Here is a 19,656-nt window from a genome sequence, read left to right as displayed (position 1 = left end):
TTCTGACACTGATTCTGCATTGTTGTGGCAGGATTGTTGGCTGGCTGGTGGAATGCTTCTTCCGTGTGCTCAGAGGTTCCCGCAGTAGATGTCCCCGCGGTGCTCTTGATTGTACTTGAAGGTCCTGGAAAAAAACCGGTGCGCGTGTAAGCACTATTTCAATGGCAGGTTTATCGTAACGGAATATAGCAGTTGCATCTGATTTGGCATGACATTATTTATATAACAAGTCATGGCATCTGCATGTGGCCATGCATGGCAAGTGCAGTTTTTCAGCCATGGCAGCTACAGTCTAACAAACATGGCAGTTAATGTTGCCAAGGCATGGCAACCAACATCTTTAGCATCAAAACATGGATTCTAGGTACGAGCTCACTAGGCAAATGGAGTCAATCACAAATGTTGCGCACATGCATACAACAATTGACAAATCTAGAAGAAAGTAGATGACTATTTTTGCACGCTTCCACTTGGTAGCATTTTTTTTGTTTTTCCACCACCACCGTGACAAATCCACTTTCCCCCATGCTTTTCCACAAAAGCAAATGCACTACTATTTTGCTGGTTCACACTTTTTACCTTGTTGTGCCGCATGTGCGAATCGTATTTGGTCTGTCATTCCAATTTGTTGTGCTTTATCTGTAATAGCGTTGGCCTGCAACTGTGAAGCTTGCCACGATACGTTTGCCGATGTGGTTCCACCATAACAACCTGCGATCATTTTTTAGTAGTTGGTCAATGCATGGCAACTGTAGTTTGCACAACATGGCACATGTAGTTGTTCAACCATAGCACGCAGATTTGTTCACACTTGTCATCCATAGTTGTTTAGACATTGCAATCACATTTGATTACACATGGTAACTTCAATTGACTTGCCATAGCAACTGCAGTTGTCCAGACACGGCAACTGCAGCTATCCAGACACGGCAACTATGTTTTGCCAAGTCACCACGTAAACACCAATGTCACCTATGTTCCTTCACCGGATTCCCTGTCCACAAAATCACTTCATACGACTCACCTGTGTACGACGTTGATGGCAGGTACATGGTTGCCGCCTGTTGCCACTTGCTGCATGAAGGTCCTGCATTTTCCCATATAACTTGTAAGTCTTTGCCATCCTTGCAAGTTTAATTTCCTGGTCGCACCAGTATGTTTCTTTTTCGTATGCGTTACCTTAATTTGCCACGTTGGATACTTGAAGTTGGTTGCCCGCACATCTGTCAGCGTTAGCGCCCTATGCCTGAACTTGCCATGGTATCCCCGTGTGTGTGGTTGGGTCATAAGAACCTGCGAAAAATGACATTGTAGGACATAAGTAGAATGCCATTTTCCTCGTCACAAACATGGCAACTGTCCCTTTTTTATCATGCATCATACCGATACTCGTGTACTGCTCTAGTAGTGGCAGTAACGGCCCTGCAGAAATGAGTTTATTGTACTCTGCTACATCCCAAGGGGGCGTTTCCGGCCTTTGAGAAAACCAAGGATCGGTGCCGTCTTCATGATTCATTTTTCCGCTTTTTCTGCCAGTGTGTTTTCGGTCACTGCATGAACAAGAATGCATCAATATCCGCAAAATGCATTCTTGCTGTTTGCACATACAAGATAACACGACAATCTTATCACATTTCTTGTGTAGACAACCAACACATCATGGCAAGTAGGACATGCACATTCATTCTATTTTCTAAAATCTGGATGCCACTTATCATTTTACACCGATGGCAACAGCTAAGATAATATGATGGCAAGCAACAACATAACATGGTGGCAGCTGACAACAAAGATAGGTGGCAACTAACATCAGATATTGGTGGCAATTAATTTTCTCCCTTCCTAGGCACCACCCAAATTCCTCCTTTCTTCCCCTAATTTTAGTGAATTCTATACATCCTTTTGAATCAACTACTCGCAACAACCCAACCCATAATTTTAGTTCAAATTTAGGATAGAACATGGCAGATTTGGCATATGTTGGTGGGCAGAGGGGGAATACACACAAATCCATGGTGTGTTTGCCATGACAATGTGGATCTAGTCGCCATCTTCGTGGGCAACGTGGAATTTCAATTTTCTGGATAGAAGAAGGACAAGAAACAGGAGGAGATCGGAGATCGACCTGTTAGCTCATCGTCGCTGGGGGGGGGGGGTGGGGTGGCGGTGGGGGTGAGGGGTGGGGAGGCGCTATAGATCTGGTCTGGTTCCCATGGCAACTATAGAAGGAAGACGATGGTGGTTTGGGATCGAGAGGTAGGGGACGACGGCGCAGGTCGCACTGGGGTTCGAAAGCAGGCTGGTACGACGGGCGCGTTGGGTCGTGCGGGCAGCGCGGTCGATCGCCCGGACGTGTGGGCGATTCTGCCACACACCGGACGTGCGGGCTGTGGCTGCGTGCGCCCGGACGCCGTCGTGCGGGCGGGTTTGTCTCTGTGCCACACAGGGCGTGCGGCACAACCCCCTATATGCCACACGTGTGGCAGTTATCGGCGTCCTTCTAATAAACATTTATAATAGATCCGGGCCCTTTTTTTTCTTTTTTTTGGCGAGAAATTTTTTCGCTCTATTCATCAACTGTTAAGGCCCTTTTCAAAAAAGAAAAAAAAAATAAGAAATGGTTTAAATCTTAACATGATAGAACTTTATTTTTTGAAACTTTAACATGATAGAACTTGGTATGTGCTTGTGGTTATGTACTGATCAAATTCTGCCACACGGTGATGTAATTTGCAACACTAGCACTCGGTTTGTGGAATCCGGTGGCATCATTGCGGGGCTTTTTTTGGTTGCAAGCTACTCTGCGGATGATTTTCCACGAAGCGATGCACGACAGTAATGTTTGTGGCGGACAAATCTATGGCCGGTATTGGGCAAGAGAAGAGGAAGCTAAGCGCTAGCCTCGGCGATCCAAAGTTGGCTACCGAGCTGCAGTAAAGCGCGTGGCCTACATGAAACATCCGAACAATCCCTGCCGTCAGGACTCGAGTGGATGGATCGAGGGTCCTGGGCAGAGTAGAGCAATAATTGACGCCTTGACTGTTGCTTCATGATGCTGCGCCGAGATTCTCGGTCAGGGAGCAGGATACGAGCACGACGGGGGCGGGACCTCTGGCGTCTGAGCACGCGGGACTCATGCATGCCTGGTCACTTGGCTGTGTGCACTGCACGCCGAGGAGAGGACGTCCCCGCGGAGGCGGGGCGACACCGGTACACACAACACACGCGCGCAGGGAGCAGAGCCCGATCGATCGACGGTGACAGTGAGAGCGAGGAGCCGAAGGACGCGGCCGACCGAGCGCGTCCATTCAACTGGCGCCACAGCGGCCGAACCGAATCATGGTGAAAGAGATGGAGAGGACGGAGACAGAGGTCGCGTTGTGTGATTGTGTCATGTGTACTGGAGGAGGCTCGCAGGCGGGAAGGGGAGGCAGACATGCATCATTGATAGGCGTGCAGCCAGCCACTGCGGCGACGCTGCAAAGCCAGAATGATCCGTTCCAGTCGACTGGGTGCTGCCTGCCCCCCATCTAGTTACTTTTTTTTACTGGAGCGAGCGATGCTGTGCCACTACTACCCACCCAACGTGGATGTCCCGTCACTTTCTCACCCTGGTTCAGTCGCAATGGAGGTGATACGAGGAAAGATTTCGCACTTCTTTACCCGCACATAATCCTTCTGCTCTTTGTGGCGCCAACTGTTCCCAGCCCCGACGCTATCAACACGAATGCCTTCTAGAATTTCCAGGTGATTTGAACAGCCTGCCACGCTTCTGCAGCAGCGACAGCAGAATGACACTTGTAAAACTTCGATCTGTCCACTGCTGTGTACAAGGTTCATGTTCTCCGCAACATCTGAACAAGCAAAGCAAACCAGTGCATAAAACAGTGGCAACGCAGAAACAATGGCAGCATGCAGCCTGAGAGCACAAGGTTGACAGATCCAAATCCGTAACTGGTAGCTTTGTATTATTACACAACACCATCATCACCACGAAAACACAATCAAGAATAAGGACCACAACATCTACCTCTGAAGCCTAGCGTTTCAGGTGATTCCCACTGTTCTCACTTCTCACTTTTCGGTGACAATTCTACACGTATCATTCCCGAGGGGTTGGAAACAACAACGACACAAGTATATGTATGAACTCACGACGATAAGGCCATCCGCCACGAGGCATACAGAAGGGGAGCAATATCACGACTAGAAGCTCCTGCGAGTTATCGAAAATATTCCTGTACCTGAAGTGCTTTTACAGGGGGAGAAGCCACGATGTTGCTGTTCGTTGCTGCTTTCGCGGTGAGTTGTCAAGCATTAGCTTCAACTTTCATGCGGTTGCTATGCTATCGTTCTATGGGCTTGTACAAGACGACCGTTACATATTTGGACTCAAATCTGTGGGTTACACCAAGAGCCACCAGCGGATGGGCACCCCAACCCTTCTCGATGAAAAGGTGGTTGAGGACGATGTGCTGGGGCCGTGCACATATTTCCTCTGAGTTCTGTGAGTTAAGAACGCCGAGGTGAAGCTGAGACGGAAGAGCAGGTGGCTCCTTCGCAAAGTCCTTTTCCTCGGGTGCCAGGAAACTGTAGCTAGATTCTGGAGATGGAGGAGCCTCAAATTCTGATACACTTTCAACACTTTCAGGAACAAAATCCTGCACGCATGAAAAGAAATTCCAAAATTTAAGAGGACAATGGAAGGGGCAATTTCAACATGAATATTTACAATTGGCTGAATGTAGCTATATTGCTTTCTTTAATCCCATAACTGCTCCAAATGTCATTATTAGTTTTGCTAATCCCAAGTTGACATCTAAGTTCCTTATAAGTCTCATATTGTTTATTACCAATAGTACGTAATTAATCGCCAAGAAAAATACGGAGTAGCAGCCAATGCAATAATTTCAATTCTTGAATTCAAGTACTCCATATCCATAAACAGATATTTAACCAGCATCGAACTTAAGGCAATAATCAACACCTATTAAATATAAGAATCAGTGCAATTAATACAGAACAGGTCCTTCCAGACAACTGTACAAACTCTTGTCGGTTTAATCATGGAGCGAACAGCCTCTCTAGTGCCTTCACATTTATTTATAACCTGATCTAAGAGCATAGGATGCATAACTTGAGTCAAGCTAAAACCAAGTGCGAGTCACGATAAGTTGCATAAAATATATTTGCATCTGATCAATTTGTTTCTTCGCAAGCATGTTGGTCAAGGAGGGAAAAAAAAGGTTTCATCCTTGAAGAAGAAAACTCACATGAACATCAAGAAGGTTAACAGCATTGCCCATGGCGTCAGTTTCACATGGAAGGTCAGGAAAACATCTTCTCTCTCCATCTACAACAAATCTATAACGATAAACTCCAGAAGGAAGGATCAACAGAAGAGAATGATCTTTTCCAGATTTCTGCATTGGTTTCCTGCGATGCACGTATGAACATCAGAATAAAAATTCCTGCATTCCAGAGTTACAGTTTTACTGATGAGGTCTTGCATTGAACACATACACGGTGTATTTCCATAAATTTTATTATTATCAGTCAAACCAACGAATGGCCAGTGGGTCCGTAATCAAGGATATAGTGTAATTAACGGACGCTGCTTCAGCACCGTAAAGGCACCTGCCTTTGGGTCCCTGACATGTGGGCCAGCCACCTGTTGGGCTCACATGTCATAGGCACCAAGGCAGGTGCCTTAAGGCACCAAGGCAGGTGCCTTAAGGCACCAAAGCGCAGTCCGTGATTAACAGATCGTAAAAAAATGTATATCTGTTCATCATATGTGCAGTAGTTCCGGTTTTGCGTTAATCAGTTACCTTGATTTCCAGTTATCCCAGGATCCTTCAACAGATACATTCTTTCCTCCGAGAGTCCAAACAATCAAAGCAGGTATTTCCTTTTGAGGAGGGCCATCAAATTCTTCTTCTTGTTCATTCATCAGTATTTCATTGAACACTGGAGTTACATCAGCAGGTCTTTGCAATGGAGGTACAGGTGTCTGCAAAATTGTAGTAATCAATACAAAGAATGTTCTTGCTTCACACATTAAAGATACTAATCCTCTCTGAACAAACATATGACACAAAAGGATGCAAACATTTATATTAGATAGATGAAAATATTTTATCCTAAAAAAAGATAGATGAAAACGTTTGGAGTAGGGTAACACAGATAAGTAGAGATTATAAATGACAGATAACAAAACCCATCTTAGTCATTTAGCAAATCCCAGGATAAAATAATACTGATTACCATTAAGTTTTGAGACTATTGATATGCTTTATATACTAGTTAAGTAGTTACTGGCAACTGAAAGAAATACCTTACATCAGAAATGCTTGGTTTTCTTACCAAATGGCTCAGAATACACATATACACAATAAAGACATCAATAGTTAGCCTATGCGCAATAAAGACATCAACACTTACAAGATCTAGTAGTATCAGAATCAACTAAGTACTTGCATTTGTGTTAATATAACACTACTACGATGTATTGATCTAGCAAACCATGATCTAATATCTAGTCTCTGGCCTTCTATCATTTCAAAGTGCAAAACTAAGAAAGATTTTAGTCAATAGTCTCAGAAATCATATTGTAAACCATTAAGACTGGATCTTTTATATCACAGCCCCGGACAATATAAATTGCCCAATATCTGTATCTGCCCTATACTTCAAAGTGCATAACTAAGAAAAGTTGTAGTCAGTAGTCGCAGTAATCCGTATTGTTAACCATGAAGAACAGATCTTTTAGATCAGTCACAGCATGACTACCAAAACCTAATATAGCTATTGTTGCGAACCTTGATTCACCACATGTCTACAACTTTTCTTAGTTATGCACTTTGAAGACTAGACCTTGATTCACCAAAACTAGCAAAGCTATTCCAAGGTTGGGATAGCTATTGTTGCGAACCTTGATTCACCCACAGCATGAAGACTAGACCTTGATTCACCAAAACTAGCAAAGCTATTCCAATATCTACGCGTTCTCTCTCCTAGATATAGCTATTGTTGCGAACCTTGATTCACCACGGGGTAACTACTGTGCTGTAGCCAGACGAGCATGGCTGTGACGGACTGGGTAGACATAGGTTTAAATGAGAGAATAACTTGAGGGTAGATTGATTGTTCTTGCCTGACTCCTTATATATCGTCTATTTTGCCTCTGGACCTTTTCTAATACGATTGGACTCCTTAGTCCCGAACTGCTATAGAAACTATGTATTGGCAACAACCTAAGAGATCCACACTTAGTCTTAATGCATAAAACATCCATTGTTTTGGTGTGTCTAAGGTTGTATCTAGGAGAGAACACACTTAGTCTTAATGCATATGTTGTATCTAACCTTGTTTTATAGCAATAAATGAATACATAAATATTTGACGCTCTGCATATTTCACTAGAATAAAATATTCCCTGTCATGTTTTATCCCTATGCTTATAATGCTTGCAGTTCGTCTAGATGCAACAGAATTTTCTCATTTCCATCTGTGCACCTACTGTGATTCATATGGTTCTACCAAGTAAAGGGAAAAATGATTTGGGTGCATGTTCAAGGTAAGAAAGGGCAAAAGGGTATTAACATGCAAATACACTGAAAACAGAAAAATGATAACATCATCATATTGTGCCATTCTGAAGCTAAGCAGGATAGTCATGCTGTAAGCCTCGATACACTCGTTTCATGGATTTGGATGTGTCCGCTTTACTAGTGACATCAACGGGAAAACTGATAAATTGAGCAGAGGCTGTGGCAACTACTAATTGCATATATTTAGTTGCTTCAATTATTTTCAGTTTAATCAATCCTTATGGCCATTACCCAAGAGAATGGAAAAAATCCTCACGCATTGTTACATCATATAGAATACTTGATGTCAATGCACCAGAAGAGATCTACATTCTGCAGACAGTGATAGCATAATCCCAGGATTGTAGCAGAAGGGTTGGTTCAGAAGTAATAGACAGTATGACACTGAGAAAAAAAATGAGAAGGTGACTGACATACCAATCCAATCTTCAGCCATAATAATAGAAAAATATATACATCAGGTCGCCGGCTCTAATTGAACAAATCAATCCTGTATTTTTCCTTTGAATGCTTAGGCACGACTTGAAGCACAACTGACTGTATATCAAGTATTAATTTCATTTTGAAAAGCATCTAAATTCATGGTCTGAAAACCAGTATCAGTGTCGATATGAACCAGAGCCCTAACAGAAAGCCTATAAATTCCTTGGACAGCCCAAACGGAGACATCATTCTCATGACTAACTTACACATCACCATTACAGTACCTAAAGTAACTATTGGGCAAGGGGCAAACGAAAATTCTAGAACTAACCAATCTGCTTCATGTTAAGTTTTAATCAGAACAGCAAAACCCATAAAAAGTCTGTACAATCAAACGACCATTCAACAGTTTGCACATAAAAGAACCACCCTATTTACTGTCCAAGTAGCATACTAGCTTATTCTGAAACGGTTTGCTGCTTAGGAGAAAACAATCAAGCTCGCACAAGCGACTGCCAAAGTGAAACTAGGCAAGATAAACACAACTGGTGTCTTCCTGCATTGTCATTACAATCAGTAATACTAAGATGAAGTAGCAGCAAGTAGGCTTGCGCTCCTTTGCTCTATTCTCGCGCAGGGATCAAACAGTTTATCCACAGCAAGGGCAGCATTAGCTAAAAGTGAATTTGGAGGATACCGAGCCATTTCCAGATCGCGACCACTCCTCACCTTGGGACCCTAGGCCAACCAACCAACCAACCAACCAACGAAATCAGTGGAACCTCCACATCTGGAGATCACATACAAGCACCAGCAGGGGGAAACTAGGCATCCGAACCGAACCAAACTGTGTAGCAGTAGAGCGAGCATGGAAATGGAGAAGAGGGTGCGGGATCTGGTGATCTGACCTGGGGCACGAACATCCGCGGCGAGAGGGAGCGGCCGGGGCTCCCGGGCGGCGATCCGGGCCCGCCGCTGGCCCCCACGACGCCCACCGAGCACGCACGGCGCACGTGGTTGGCGCCTCCGCCGTAGGGAGGGAAGCCGCGGGCCGAGGAGTCGTCGCCTCCGTCCTCAACGTCGACGTCGGCGGCGTCGGCCTCCCCGGGCGCGGCGGCGTCCTCCTCCCTGCCGCTGGCGTTGCCCATGGCCTCCCTCCTCCTCCTCCTCCTCCTCCTCCCCCCGCCCCCGCGGCGGCGAAATCACGGAAGTGCCACTCACTGCGTTGTGGCGCTGCTGTTGCGCGAGGGGGCAAGGAAGACGAGCGAGAGAGAGAGGGGAAGGAAAGGGAGAGGGATGGCTGCGCCCGTTTGGTCGCGTAATTAAGCGCGTGCCGCTGCCTGCCCCTTGCCCGGGAAGCGTGGCGGCACCCGTGCACCCGGCGCTCGTGGGTTGCACCGTCACCGTCGCGTCGGCCCCACGTGGCCCGCCCGCCGGTCGGTGCAGGAGGGTGTAGCGCACGGAGGTCCGTGTTTGGTGATATGTACGTGACGTGGAGCGGGGCCCAGCCCTGGTCACGGTGCGCACGTTCGGACGGACGTTGGGTGAGGGAGAGAGAGGAGCCTGAACCTGCTGGGTCGGGCGCCGGCTCCGGGGACCCGAAATCCGGCATCCGTCGCTGCGATCTCATTGGCGTGTTGTCTCGCGAATCCTTTGCGTTGAAGAATGAGAATCGTGAAAGGGATGGATTCGTGTTGAGGAACATGGTAGGTGAAGGATTGGCCTTGTGGCGGTTGCCGTCGCGAGTATCACCCATATTCCAGTGTTTGTCGTGCCACTGCAGGAAATTTGGCAACACTGTCGTCGTTCATTTTATGTAGGCTGCGCCTCATCTAAGAGCTTGGATTAAGATTTTCGTCGAGACTACGTACGAAGTTGACGGGAAATGAAAGCGGGTCCACCACGTTTCTCTCTCTAAGGGGCGACCGAGAGGCGATCGCTAGGCGATCGGGAGGCGGCGCCTAGGGTTAGGGTTTGAACGTAGGGTGGTGGTCATCTCCGGGCAGCGGGATCGCGGCGACGGCGCTGTGATCTCGGCTGGCTACGGCGCGGGTTTTCCTTCTCGAAGGCGAGGCAATGGCGTCGGCATCGAGCAAGGGAGGGGGTGTTCCCTCACAGGCGGCGACTCCGACGAAAAAGGATGTGGCGCCGGCGACAGGGCAGAACGCATCCGCGAAGAGGGGATCTCCGGGATCCCCGGCTGATGGCAAGGTGTCGGAGGAGGCCGCGACCCTGTCAGCGAAGATGGGAGGACTAGCGCTGACTGAAAAGGAGGCGGCTGGTTTCGTGTTCGACGAGCCGGGGCCAAGGAAGAAGCAGGACGTGAAGTGGGCGGTCGTGGGGAAATTGTTTTCGCCGCGTCCCTTGAACAGATATGCTTTTGAAAGAGCGATGCAGAGGGCATGGGGACTCCATCGAGAAGCCCAGTTTAAGGATTTGGGCGGCAATATCTTCATGATCAAGTTTGGAAGTGAGGGTGACTGGAAGCATGCCCTGAATAATGGCCCATGGCAGTTCGACTTCAACGTAGTGGTGCTGAAGGACTATGATGGTGTGACCAGGCCGTCTGAGATGATTTTCAACACAATTGACGTCTGGGTAAGGGTAGGTGATCTACCTTTGGACAAAAGAACCAAGGAGTTTGGAGAGGCTCTAGGAAATTGGCTGGGTAAAGTAGTTAAAGTGGATGTTGGGGAAGATGGGCTGACTAGAGGAACGGAGCTCAGGGTGAGGACCAAAATTGCAGTGCAGGATCCGTTGGTTCGCGGCTTCTACCTGAAGAAGAAACCGGATGATGAAGAGAAAACGTTGTTTGATTTTGCTTATGAGAAGGTTCCTCATTTTTGTTTTGATTGTGGAAGGCTTGTGCATGTAGATGGACTATGTGAACCACCAGTTGACCTGCTGTCCCACTGGGGAGAGTGGCTCCGTGCCTCACCAGGTAGGTCCTCGTCGGGTGCCCATGAAAAAAAGCAATGGAGGGGAAGCTCAAGCATGGGTTTTAGTAAGGAAAGTTCAAGGTCAAGTGGAGGAGAAAATGTCTTGAAAGGACAGGGCTTTGTCAGAGATCTTCCAACGCGTCAACCCCTCTATAGGGAGTACACACCCTCAGCTGACTCCCACACTGGTGGGGTGCAAAACAAAGGGAAGGAGCACGATGAAGTGATCAGCCCACAAAAATCGCACACTGGTGCAAGGGCCGAGAAGGAAAAGGATCTACGGGATGACTTAGAGGAAAGGAGAGAAAGGAATCTACACAATGAGCTGCACCAAAGGGTCAGAGAGGGAATCATCTCTCCGAAGAAGCATCAAGAGTTCAGTGGGAGGCAGCAAGTTCAGGGAGAGAGACCAAGTATGGGGCAGCAGAGGCGGCCGGGGTATTATGTTCGTAAACCAAGGAGGGATGATGGTACTGCCCGACAGCGGGAGAGCTACCAACAGTATGTGCCAAAAGAGAAAAAACGTTCATCAAAACAGATATGGGTAGCAAAAGGGGAAGGGGCCAGGAGGGAAGGAGCAGCTATGTTCTCTGGTGATAAACGATAGAAAGTGTCGTCGGTCTTTGAGCATATCGGTGATCATGGAGCTACATCGGCGGACCCCGAGTTCCGGGGCCGCCGGGACCAATGAATTTCTTGGCCTGGAACTGTCGGGGACTGGGGTTGGACCCGACGGTGGGCGAGCTTAGAGACCTGATACGGTCTTACAACCCAGCGGTGGTTTTTTTGAGCGAGACAAAAAAGAAGGCGAGAGCTATGGAAAAGTCAGATGGAGTTTGGGGTTTAGGAATGGTATAGCTGTGGACTGCATGGGCAAAAGTGGTGGCTTAGCTTTATGGTGGAGAGACACTATCCAGGTTAAAATCCGACCGTAGTGCCAATACTATATTGATGCGGAGATGTCACATGAGGGTAGAACCTTTAGGTTCACTGGAATCTATGGGGAACCTCGTACGGAGCACCAGAATAAAACATGGGAAGCTTTACGTTATCTGAGGAGACAAGACAATTTACCTTGGCTTTGTGCGGGGGATTTTAATGAGATTCTTTTCCAAACAGAGCAGTGAGGTGGAAACTTAAGGTGTTTTAACCAAATGGAGGGGTTCAGAGAATGCCTGGCTGACTGCGGCTTGGCGGATTTGGGGTTTACCGGGTACCCGTTCACATGGGATAATAGGCAAGATGCTGAAGGAAATATACAAGTTCGTCTTGATCGAGCCACATGCGATGATGAGTTTCTTCAAGCATTCCCGGAGACTATGGTGGAACATGTTTTAACAGAAGAGTCAGACCATGCGGCACTTGTGATTAGAGCAGCAGTGTCACTGCACACAGCTAGGAGCAAGGACCCGAGGGGTTTTCGCTTTGAGGAAGCATGGACACGTCATGAGGGTTATGATGAGATGATTTCACGTGCATGGGAGGAAACCAATCAGCAGTTTGGGGAGACAGCGGACATGAGCACCAAACTGGGCGCGATGACCAAGGCCATGCAGAAATGGAGCAGGGAGGTGTTTGGCTCATTACGTAGACAGATTTCAAAGCTTAAGTTGCAACTGAAGGATGCCAAGGAAAGGTCGCTGCAGACCGGGTATTTTCAGGAGATTAAAGATATTGAAAGTCAGCTTCATGACCTGTATGAAAAAGAGGAAATATATTACCGGCAACGTTCCAGAATTGATTGGCTACAATGGGGAGATCAAAATACAAAGTATTTCCAAAATAGAGCTTCTCATAGAAGGAGAAAGAATACGGTCAAGGCGCTAATGAGGGATGATGGGACCAGATGTGTGACGGATGATGGGATGCGTGAGGTGGCTGCAAGCTTTTATGCTAACCTCTTCAGCACAGAGGGATCGGAAGCGGCGAGCTACTGTTGCAACATATCGACCCGATGGTCTCGGAGGAGATGAATGCACGGTGGGTATATCAGATGAGGAAATAGAGACCGCTCTATTCCAGATGGGTCCAACAAAAGCACCGGGGCCAGATGGTTTCCCGGCGTTGTTCTATCAACGACACTGGTCGTTGGCGAAGAGCGATGTTTGCGTGGCAGTGAAGAACTTTTTATATGGTGTTGCGGCGCCCGACAGCTTCAATGATACGGTGATTGTGATGATCCCTAAGGTAAACTCACCGGAGTTAATGTCACAATTCCGACCGATTAGCCTGTGTAATGTGTTGTATAAGATAGCTACGAAGGTGCTCGCAAACAGATTAAAAGTTATCCTCCCCGTGCTGATCTCGGAGGAGCAAAGTGCGTTTGTACCGGGACGACTCATCATGGACAATATATTGGTGGCGTATGAGTGTGTGCATGCTATCAGGAAGAGGAGTAGGAAGAAGCCACTCTGCGTGATCAAGTTGGATATGATGAAGGCGTACGATAGGGTGGAATGGTCTTTTTTGGAGAGAATGATGGAAAGGTTTGGCTTTGCTGCTGCGTGGGTACGAATGATTATGCAATATGTGACTTCAACAAGGTTCTCAGTGAAGCTTAATGGGGGAATCTCACGCACTTTTCTGCCCTTGAGGGGACTCCGACAAGGCGATCCACTGTCACCATATTTGTTTTTGTTCTGCGTGGAAGGTTTCTCAGCGTTGCTAAAAAATGCACAACAGATTGGTGACATTAAGGGGGTATCGTTTGGGAGCACTGGCCCCACGGTAACTCACCTGCTTTTCGCTGATAATAGCATTGTGTTTCTCGAGGGTTCCGAAAGTAACCTGGAGGCTCTCAAAACCATCTTGCATAATTATGAAGTAGCCTCTAGACAGAAGGTAAATATGCAAAAGTCATCCATCTTCTTTGGCAAGGGAAGTACAGAAGAGAATAAGGAGCATCTCAAGGAGATTATTGGGATCCAATCAGAGGCTTTGAGTGAAAAATACTTGGGTTTACCAATTGTGGTTGGAAGGTCCAAAGAAGGGACTTTTAAATATGTCCGGGAAAGTGCTAAGGGAAAGGTTACTGGGTACAAAGGGCAGGGTATGTCCAAGAAGGCTCGTGAGGTGCTGGTCAAGTCGGTGCTCCAATCTGTCCCTACGTTCACCATGAGCTGCTTCCAACTCACTAAGAAATTGTGCGGGAACCTGACATCTATCTCTTCAAACTTTTGGTGGGGTGAAGCAAATGGTGAAAAAAGGTGCATTGGATAGCCTGGAAGAAAATGTGCATGAGCAAACAAGATGGTGGAATGGGCTTCCGGGACATGGAGGCTTTCAATCAAGCGTTGCTTGCAAAGCAAGCTTGGAGGATTTTGCAAGTCCCTTCCTCCCTCTGTGCTTGGGTTCTCAAGTCCAGGTACTTCAAAGATGGATCAATACTTAATGCAACTTGCCCGAGTGGTGGGTCATATACTTTCCGTAGTATTGTGCATGGTAAGAACTTGTTGCTGGAAGGACTGATTTGGAGAGTGGGCGACGGTACACGAATCCGTATCCATCACGACAGCTGGATACCACGCAAAGGAAGCCTGAGGCCACTGGGCCAGGTATACGTACATGGCGTAACGCACGTGTGTGACCTGCTAAATGATACGGGGGACGCATGGGACAGAGACAAGCTTGAGATTATGTTCATGCCAGATGATATACAAGACATTCTCCAAATTTGTGTGGGTGGACAGGGATCGGAAGACTTCATGGCATGGAATTTTACCAAGAGTGGACAATTCTCGGTCAGATCTGCCTACCACCTCTGCATGGAAAAGAAACGGGCAAGAGCAGGACAGCCGGGCTCTTCATTGTCAGTGGCGAGTCATCGGGGTTGGCTTGCGCTGTGGGGATCCAATGCCCCTGGTAAGGAGCTGATTCACACTTGGAGATTGATCAAGAATGGTTTGGCCGTTGGGGTCGAGCTGCGCCGGCGACATATCAAGGAAGGAGTTTTTTGCCCAGCGTGTGGCAGAGAAGAGACGATGCATCATCGTTTTTGGTCCTGCTACCACTCGACTTTGTTTTGGAAGGAGATGGGCTCGGTATTGGGGGCGGGGGTGGCGATCCCACCTATATCGATGAGCACCCAGAGCTCACTCGCGTCGTGGATGCTACAATGGCTGACAGAGGCGGCGGAGGATGAAAAGGTCATGCTGATTAGGGGCCTCTATGCGTTGTGGTTAGCAAGAAACGACGCACGCGACGGAAAGAAGATAGAGAACCCAGAGCAGATTGCAAGGAGAGTGGCCACACTAATGAAGGAGTGGAAGACTGTTCATGGTGCACATGTTACAACAGGGAGTAACCAGCACCAAAAAGAAGAGATGGAAGCCTCCCCATCAAGGGTGGATGAAGGTCAATGTGGATGGAGCTAAGGCTCGAGCAGGACCGGGTGGTGGCGGAGGGGGGAGTAATATTCAGGGATGAAGCTGGTGCGTTCAGAGGGGCAGCAGCGGATTTCTTTCCAAATGTCTCCGAGCCGTTAGTCGCCGAGCTCCTAGCGTGTAGGAGAGCGGTTATGCTCGCACTACAACGAGGTATTCACATGCTGCACCTTGAGACAGATTGTGAGGTACTAGTCGGGATGATCAAGGAGCGGGAGAGGAACTTGTCATATGTAGGACAAGTGGTGGAGGAGGTGAAGGGACTGATCGCTATGTTGAATGAGTTCAAGATTACCTGGGTATGTAGGACAGCAAATGGGGCTGCTCATATGTTGGCGCGTGTAGGGGTTAGTAGTAGAGTTTCAGTAGTTTGGGATTCAGTCCCCCCTGATTGCATCCTTAACATTGTATCAGATGAGATTGCTATTTTAGTATAATAAAGTGGAGGTCTGAACTTAAAAAAAATAAGAGCTTGGATTTGCGTCGCCGAATTCTAAACTTTTTTTTGATGTAAGTAGGACGAGAGACGACCTAGCAACTATAGTTAATTAGTACAGTTATGTGCGCTCGCCGTGCCTTGACACGAAAATGGTACTAGTCTGCATCAACGTGCGATCCATCTCTACCAACACTACTCAGCTCCTTCTTCGAATCTTACCTCAAAAAAAACTTCTTAGGCCAACTCCATCACACGACCCCATCTTGTCCGGTCCCATCTATTTGAAACAAAAGGGACAAACAAGACGCCCTAGCGCGCGACGGCCCAGATTCATCTTATCCGTTTTGTGTCCGGACCGACCCATTTCAAGCACAAACTTGCGCCGGATTTGGATCGCGGCGGACACCAAACGGACGCGCGCCTCATCCGCGTCGGGGCCGCGTGGCAGACGGCCACCTACCTCCCACCCGCCCACATCAATGCGCACGAGCGGGCGGCCCCACCTGTCATCCGCACATCGAAAGGTCGTCGTCCTTCTTTAAGTGGGAACCGTGGACCGGTCGTCATCCACACTGCCTCACGCCACCCCGCAGCATCCTCGAAACCCGACAGCGCCAAACCCTAGCCCTAGCCCTCCCTTGTCCTCGAGCTCGCCGGCCAGCCACCTCGAAGCCATGGGCTTCTGGAACCGCAAGGGGAAGCACGACCGTGAGCCCGGCTCCTTCTCGGGGCGCCGCCGCGGCTCCTTAAGGAGGAGCCCGCGTCACCGCCGCGCTCCTCCCGTCGAGCCCCCCCGTCGGCCCCCTTCACCATCAACCCTAGGTCCGCCGGCGAGCGCGACCGGAAGTACCTCGCGGCGGACGTGTGCCGGCGGTACTGGGATACGAGGATGCCGGTCCCGTGGAGCGACGTCCACCTCCCCAATGGATGGCGCCTCAGCGCCGACCGTGTGCCGATCCCGCCGGTGCCGGCTAGCGGCCGTGCGCGCCGCGATGAGATCGAGTGCCGCCGCCTCCTCCTCCCCGATGACCTGTACTACGACGACAGGTACGCCCCCGACTCCGTGCTCTGGGACACATGGCTCCAGGACGAGCACGACACGCGCCGCGCGTCCTACTTCGCCGGCACGGTGTCGGGGCCGCGGCGGCCACGTCGAGAGGTGCACAGGCGTACGCGGGTGCGCGGCCTCACGCCCACGCCGTTGCCTTCCCCGTCTCCGTCACCACCTCCACCTCCTCGCATGACAGCGGAGGAGGAGGCCCGGCTCATGCAGCGTGTCATGGAGGACTCCATGAACACGCACGACGAGCGCCAATGGCACAGCGTGGAGGAGGCGATGGCACTCTCTGCCGCCGGCGACGTCGCCTTCCCCGAGATGGAGATGGTGGCCATCAAGGAGGAGGAAAGGACGGAAGAGGCGATGGAGGCCGAGCCGGTGGCCGTGTTCCACCCGGCCTGGTGGGCCAGCAATGGAGCTGGTCGTGCACCGCGCCGGTGATGGCCGACGCCGTGGGGGGCGTGAACTGGTGCCCCATGCCGCCGCAGTCTCCGGAGCGGGAGGCGTCGCCACGGGAGAAGGTCGTGCAGGCACCTCCCGCCGTCCAGCCCGCCCCGTCTACCACACACCGCCAGCCCATCTCTGGACGTCGTCGGCCTATGTGGACCTCGTCAGCAACGACGACGACGCCGGCGGCCACTGAAGACGGCGACGGCATCGGCATCGACGGGACGGGTAGGAGCGCGCTGGCGGCGGCCATTTTTTATTTTCTTTTTATGTTTAATTATGTCAAGTTGGACGTGAAACTGGGCCGCTTTGTGGCCGTGGCGACCCTAACTAAGTTTTATGTTTATTAAACTGCATTTATTTACTTTTTAGTCATTTTATTTACGTTTTTCTGTTTTTTTTAAATCATGTCCAACGCGGACGTGATTTGGGGTGCGGCCGCGCGGTGGGCGTACGCACGACCCAACGGACAAGACCGGACACGGGCGAACCCATCGGCGCCCCAAAAGGGACAAAATTCGGCCAAACCGGACGTCCGTTTGGGGTCGCGCGGTGGAGTTGGCCTTAATTAAATCATCAGAATCGATCGCTGATACAGATGGATCAGGCCACCATTGAATTATCTAAGGCCCTTCCAAGTGCTTTATCATGGACAGGTGCTAAGCATATCTATAAGCGAAAAATGACATGGCACAACAATTAAAGAGAAGAAAGAGCACCTTGGTGACCCCAGAAAGAACCAATGTCAAGCACGTGAACCTATGCAAACCACTTAAATGAAAGAAACTGGTCAATGCATGACGGAGTTTAGGTGCTAAATCATTAAATAAAGTAAGCTCAGCAACGGCAAGCTAAGGCTGGACATAGTGGGGAGTAACTTATACTAGTGTCATGCATATGACACTAGTCTAAGTTACTACCTTCATAGTCCAAAATAACATAGTAGTAGTCTGATATGTGGCTTCATTTAATAGCTTGTAGACTCATCTTATCTTGGGAAACGTTATGTTACAGTAGCATATTATCAGGTTGGTCATAGTGGGAGTGACTTAGCTAGTAACATAGCGCAGTCCAAGACAAGTTTGCTTTTGTGGCATGTATTTAATGAGGAGAGATGTGTTTAGAGTAACATAATATGTTACTGTAATATTGCGCTTCCCAAGAGAGGATGAGTCTACAAGCTAATAAATGAAGTCAACTATGACACTACTACTATGTTACTTTGCACTATGAAGGTAGTAACTTAGACTAGTGTCATATGTATGACACTAGTCTACTCCCTCCGTCCGATGAAAAGTATACATCTAGCTTTAAAATTTGTCCATAAAAGAGTGTACTTCTATCTTTCCAACGCACTTTAAAGTAGAAAAATGCTTCTCTCTCATCACACGGCAATCAATACCAATAGCAATCTACACATGGTCTTCTTAATTGCTACATGCACTTAGCTCATTGGAGGTTGGGTAATTAAAAAGGATAGAGATGGTGGCTTGCACCTTTCCAATGCATTTTTACTTAACTCCATAATTTGTCCTCAAATTTCTAGATGTACACTCTTCATCGGACGGAGGGAGTAAGTTACTCTCCACTATGACCAGCCTCATTCTACGCGCCACATAAGCAAAAAATTCTCGAAGTGCGCTATGTTACTGTCTAAGTTACTCCCACTATGACTAGACTAAGCACATATGTATTGGGGAGTTGATTTGCTAAGCTATTTAATGCACTTAGCACCTTATTTAAGCACCTTTGCATTGGAAGAGGCCTAACGACACTAGCAAAGAGAGTAAATAGGATAAAACTACTCCAGTTCGGGTTAGGGTTCCAAAAACTATTGATTTTTTCACTGATAACTATCTAGTATGAACGAATAAATTACAATTCTCTTTCTGACTGCCTCAAGAGAATCTATGGGGCCTTAGACCTCAAACCCCCGAAGGGGTTGATGGGTCACAAAATACTGACTCACCAATGCGCCTCAAACCATCCTTAGACGTCTGGGTTGTCCAGCGCCCATCATATCCAACCCAAATATGGGGCGACCCGGGCTCGTCCGCCACGTCAGCCCGACCCACGCCGACCCCACATATATCCCCTTTGATAAACCCTAGACCTCAGTTCACTCCACTCTCTCCGTCCTCTCCTCTTCCCAATTTGTTCTTTCCTATTCTCAATCTGCTGTCTCCTCTTCCCAGTCCGATCCATGGTAGACGACAGTAGCGATTCCGGCTCCAATGGCGACCATAGCGACATCGATGCAGTTGCTCTCCGAATTGCTTCGCGCCGCTCCCATCTACATCAGGACGGCAACAACGGAGGCGGACGCGTTGAGATTTCCCTGAAGAGGATAGGATGA

At 48.5% G+C, this 19,656-nt stretch overlaps 2 protein-coding genes across 2 annotated transcripts; one reads left to right on the top strand and one right to left on the bottom strand.

Moving 5' to 3' along the window:
• Positions 1-4,200: 4,200 nt before the first annotated feature.
• Positions 4,201-9,332, bottom strand: LOC125551865 (SNF1-related protein kinase regulatory subunit beta-1). Its single transcript, XM_048715240.2, has 4 exons — positions 8,945-9,332; positions 5,832-6,013; positions 5,274-5,436; positions 4,201-4,661 (listed from the first exon to the last, which is right to left on the bottom strand). Exons 1-4 carry the CDS (start codon positions 9,182-9,184, stop codon positions 4,347-4,349), a joined length of 900 nt encoding a protein of 299 aa, XP_048571197.1. The 5' UTR covers positions 9,185-9,332; the 3' UTR covers positions 4,201-4,346.
• Positions 9,333-12,129: 2,797 nt separating this feature from the next.
• Positions 12,130-14,194, top strand: LOC147976016 (uncharacterized). Its single transcript, XM_087520685.1, has 4 exons — positions 12,130-12,655; positions 12,882-13,162; positions 13,226-13,292; positions 13,626-14,194. The coding sequence occupies exons 1-4, from the start codon at positions 12,130-12,132 to the stop codon at positions 14,192-14,194; spliced, it is 1,443 nt and encodes a 480-aa protein (XP_087376811.1).
• The last annotated feature ends 5,462 nt before the right edge of the window (positions 14,195-19,656 follow it).

This window comes from Triticum urartu, chromosome 4A, assembly GCF_056163025.1.
Source record: "Triticum urartu cultivar PI428250 chromosome 4A, HENAU_Tu73, whole genome shotgun sequence".
In the NCBI taxonomy this organism is placed as follows: domain Eukaryota; kingdom Viridiplantae; phylum Streptophyta; class Magnoliopsida; order Poales; family Poaceae; genus Triticum; species Triticum urartu.
The sequence above is the reverse complement of the archived record's forward strand: the minus strand, read 5'-3'. Positions and strand labels throughout refer to the sequence as shown.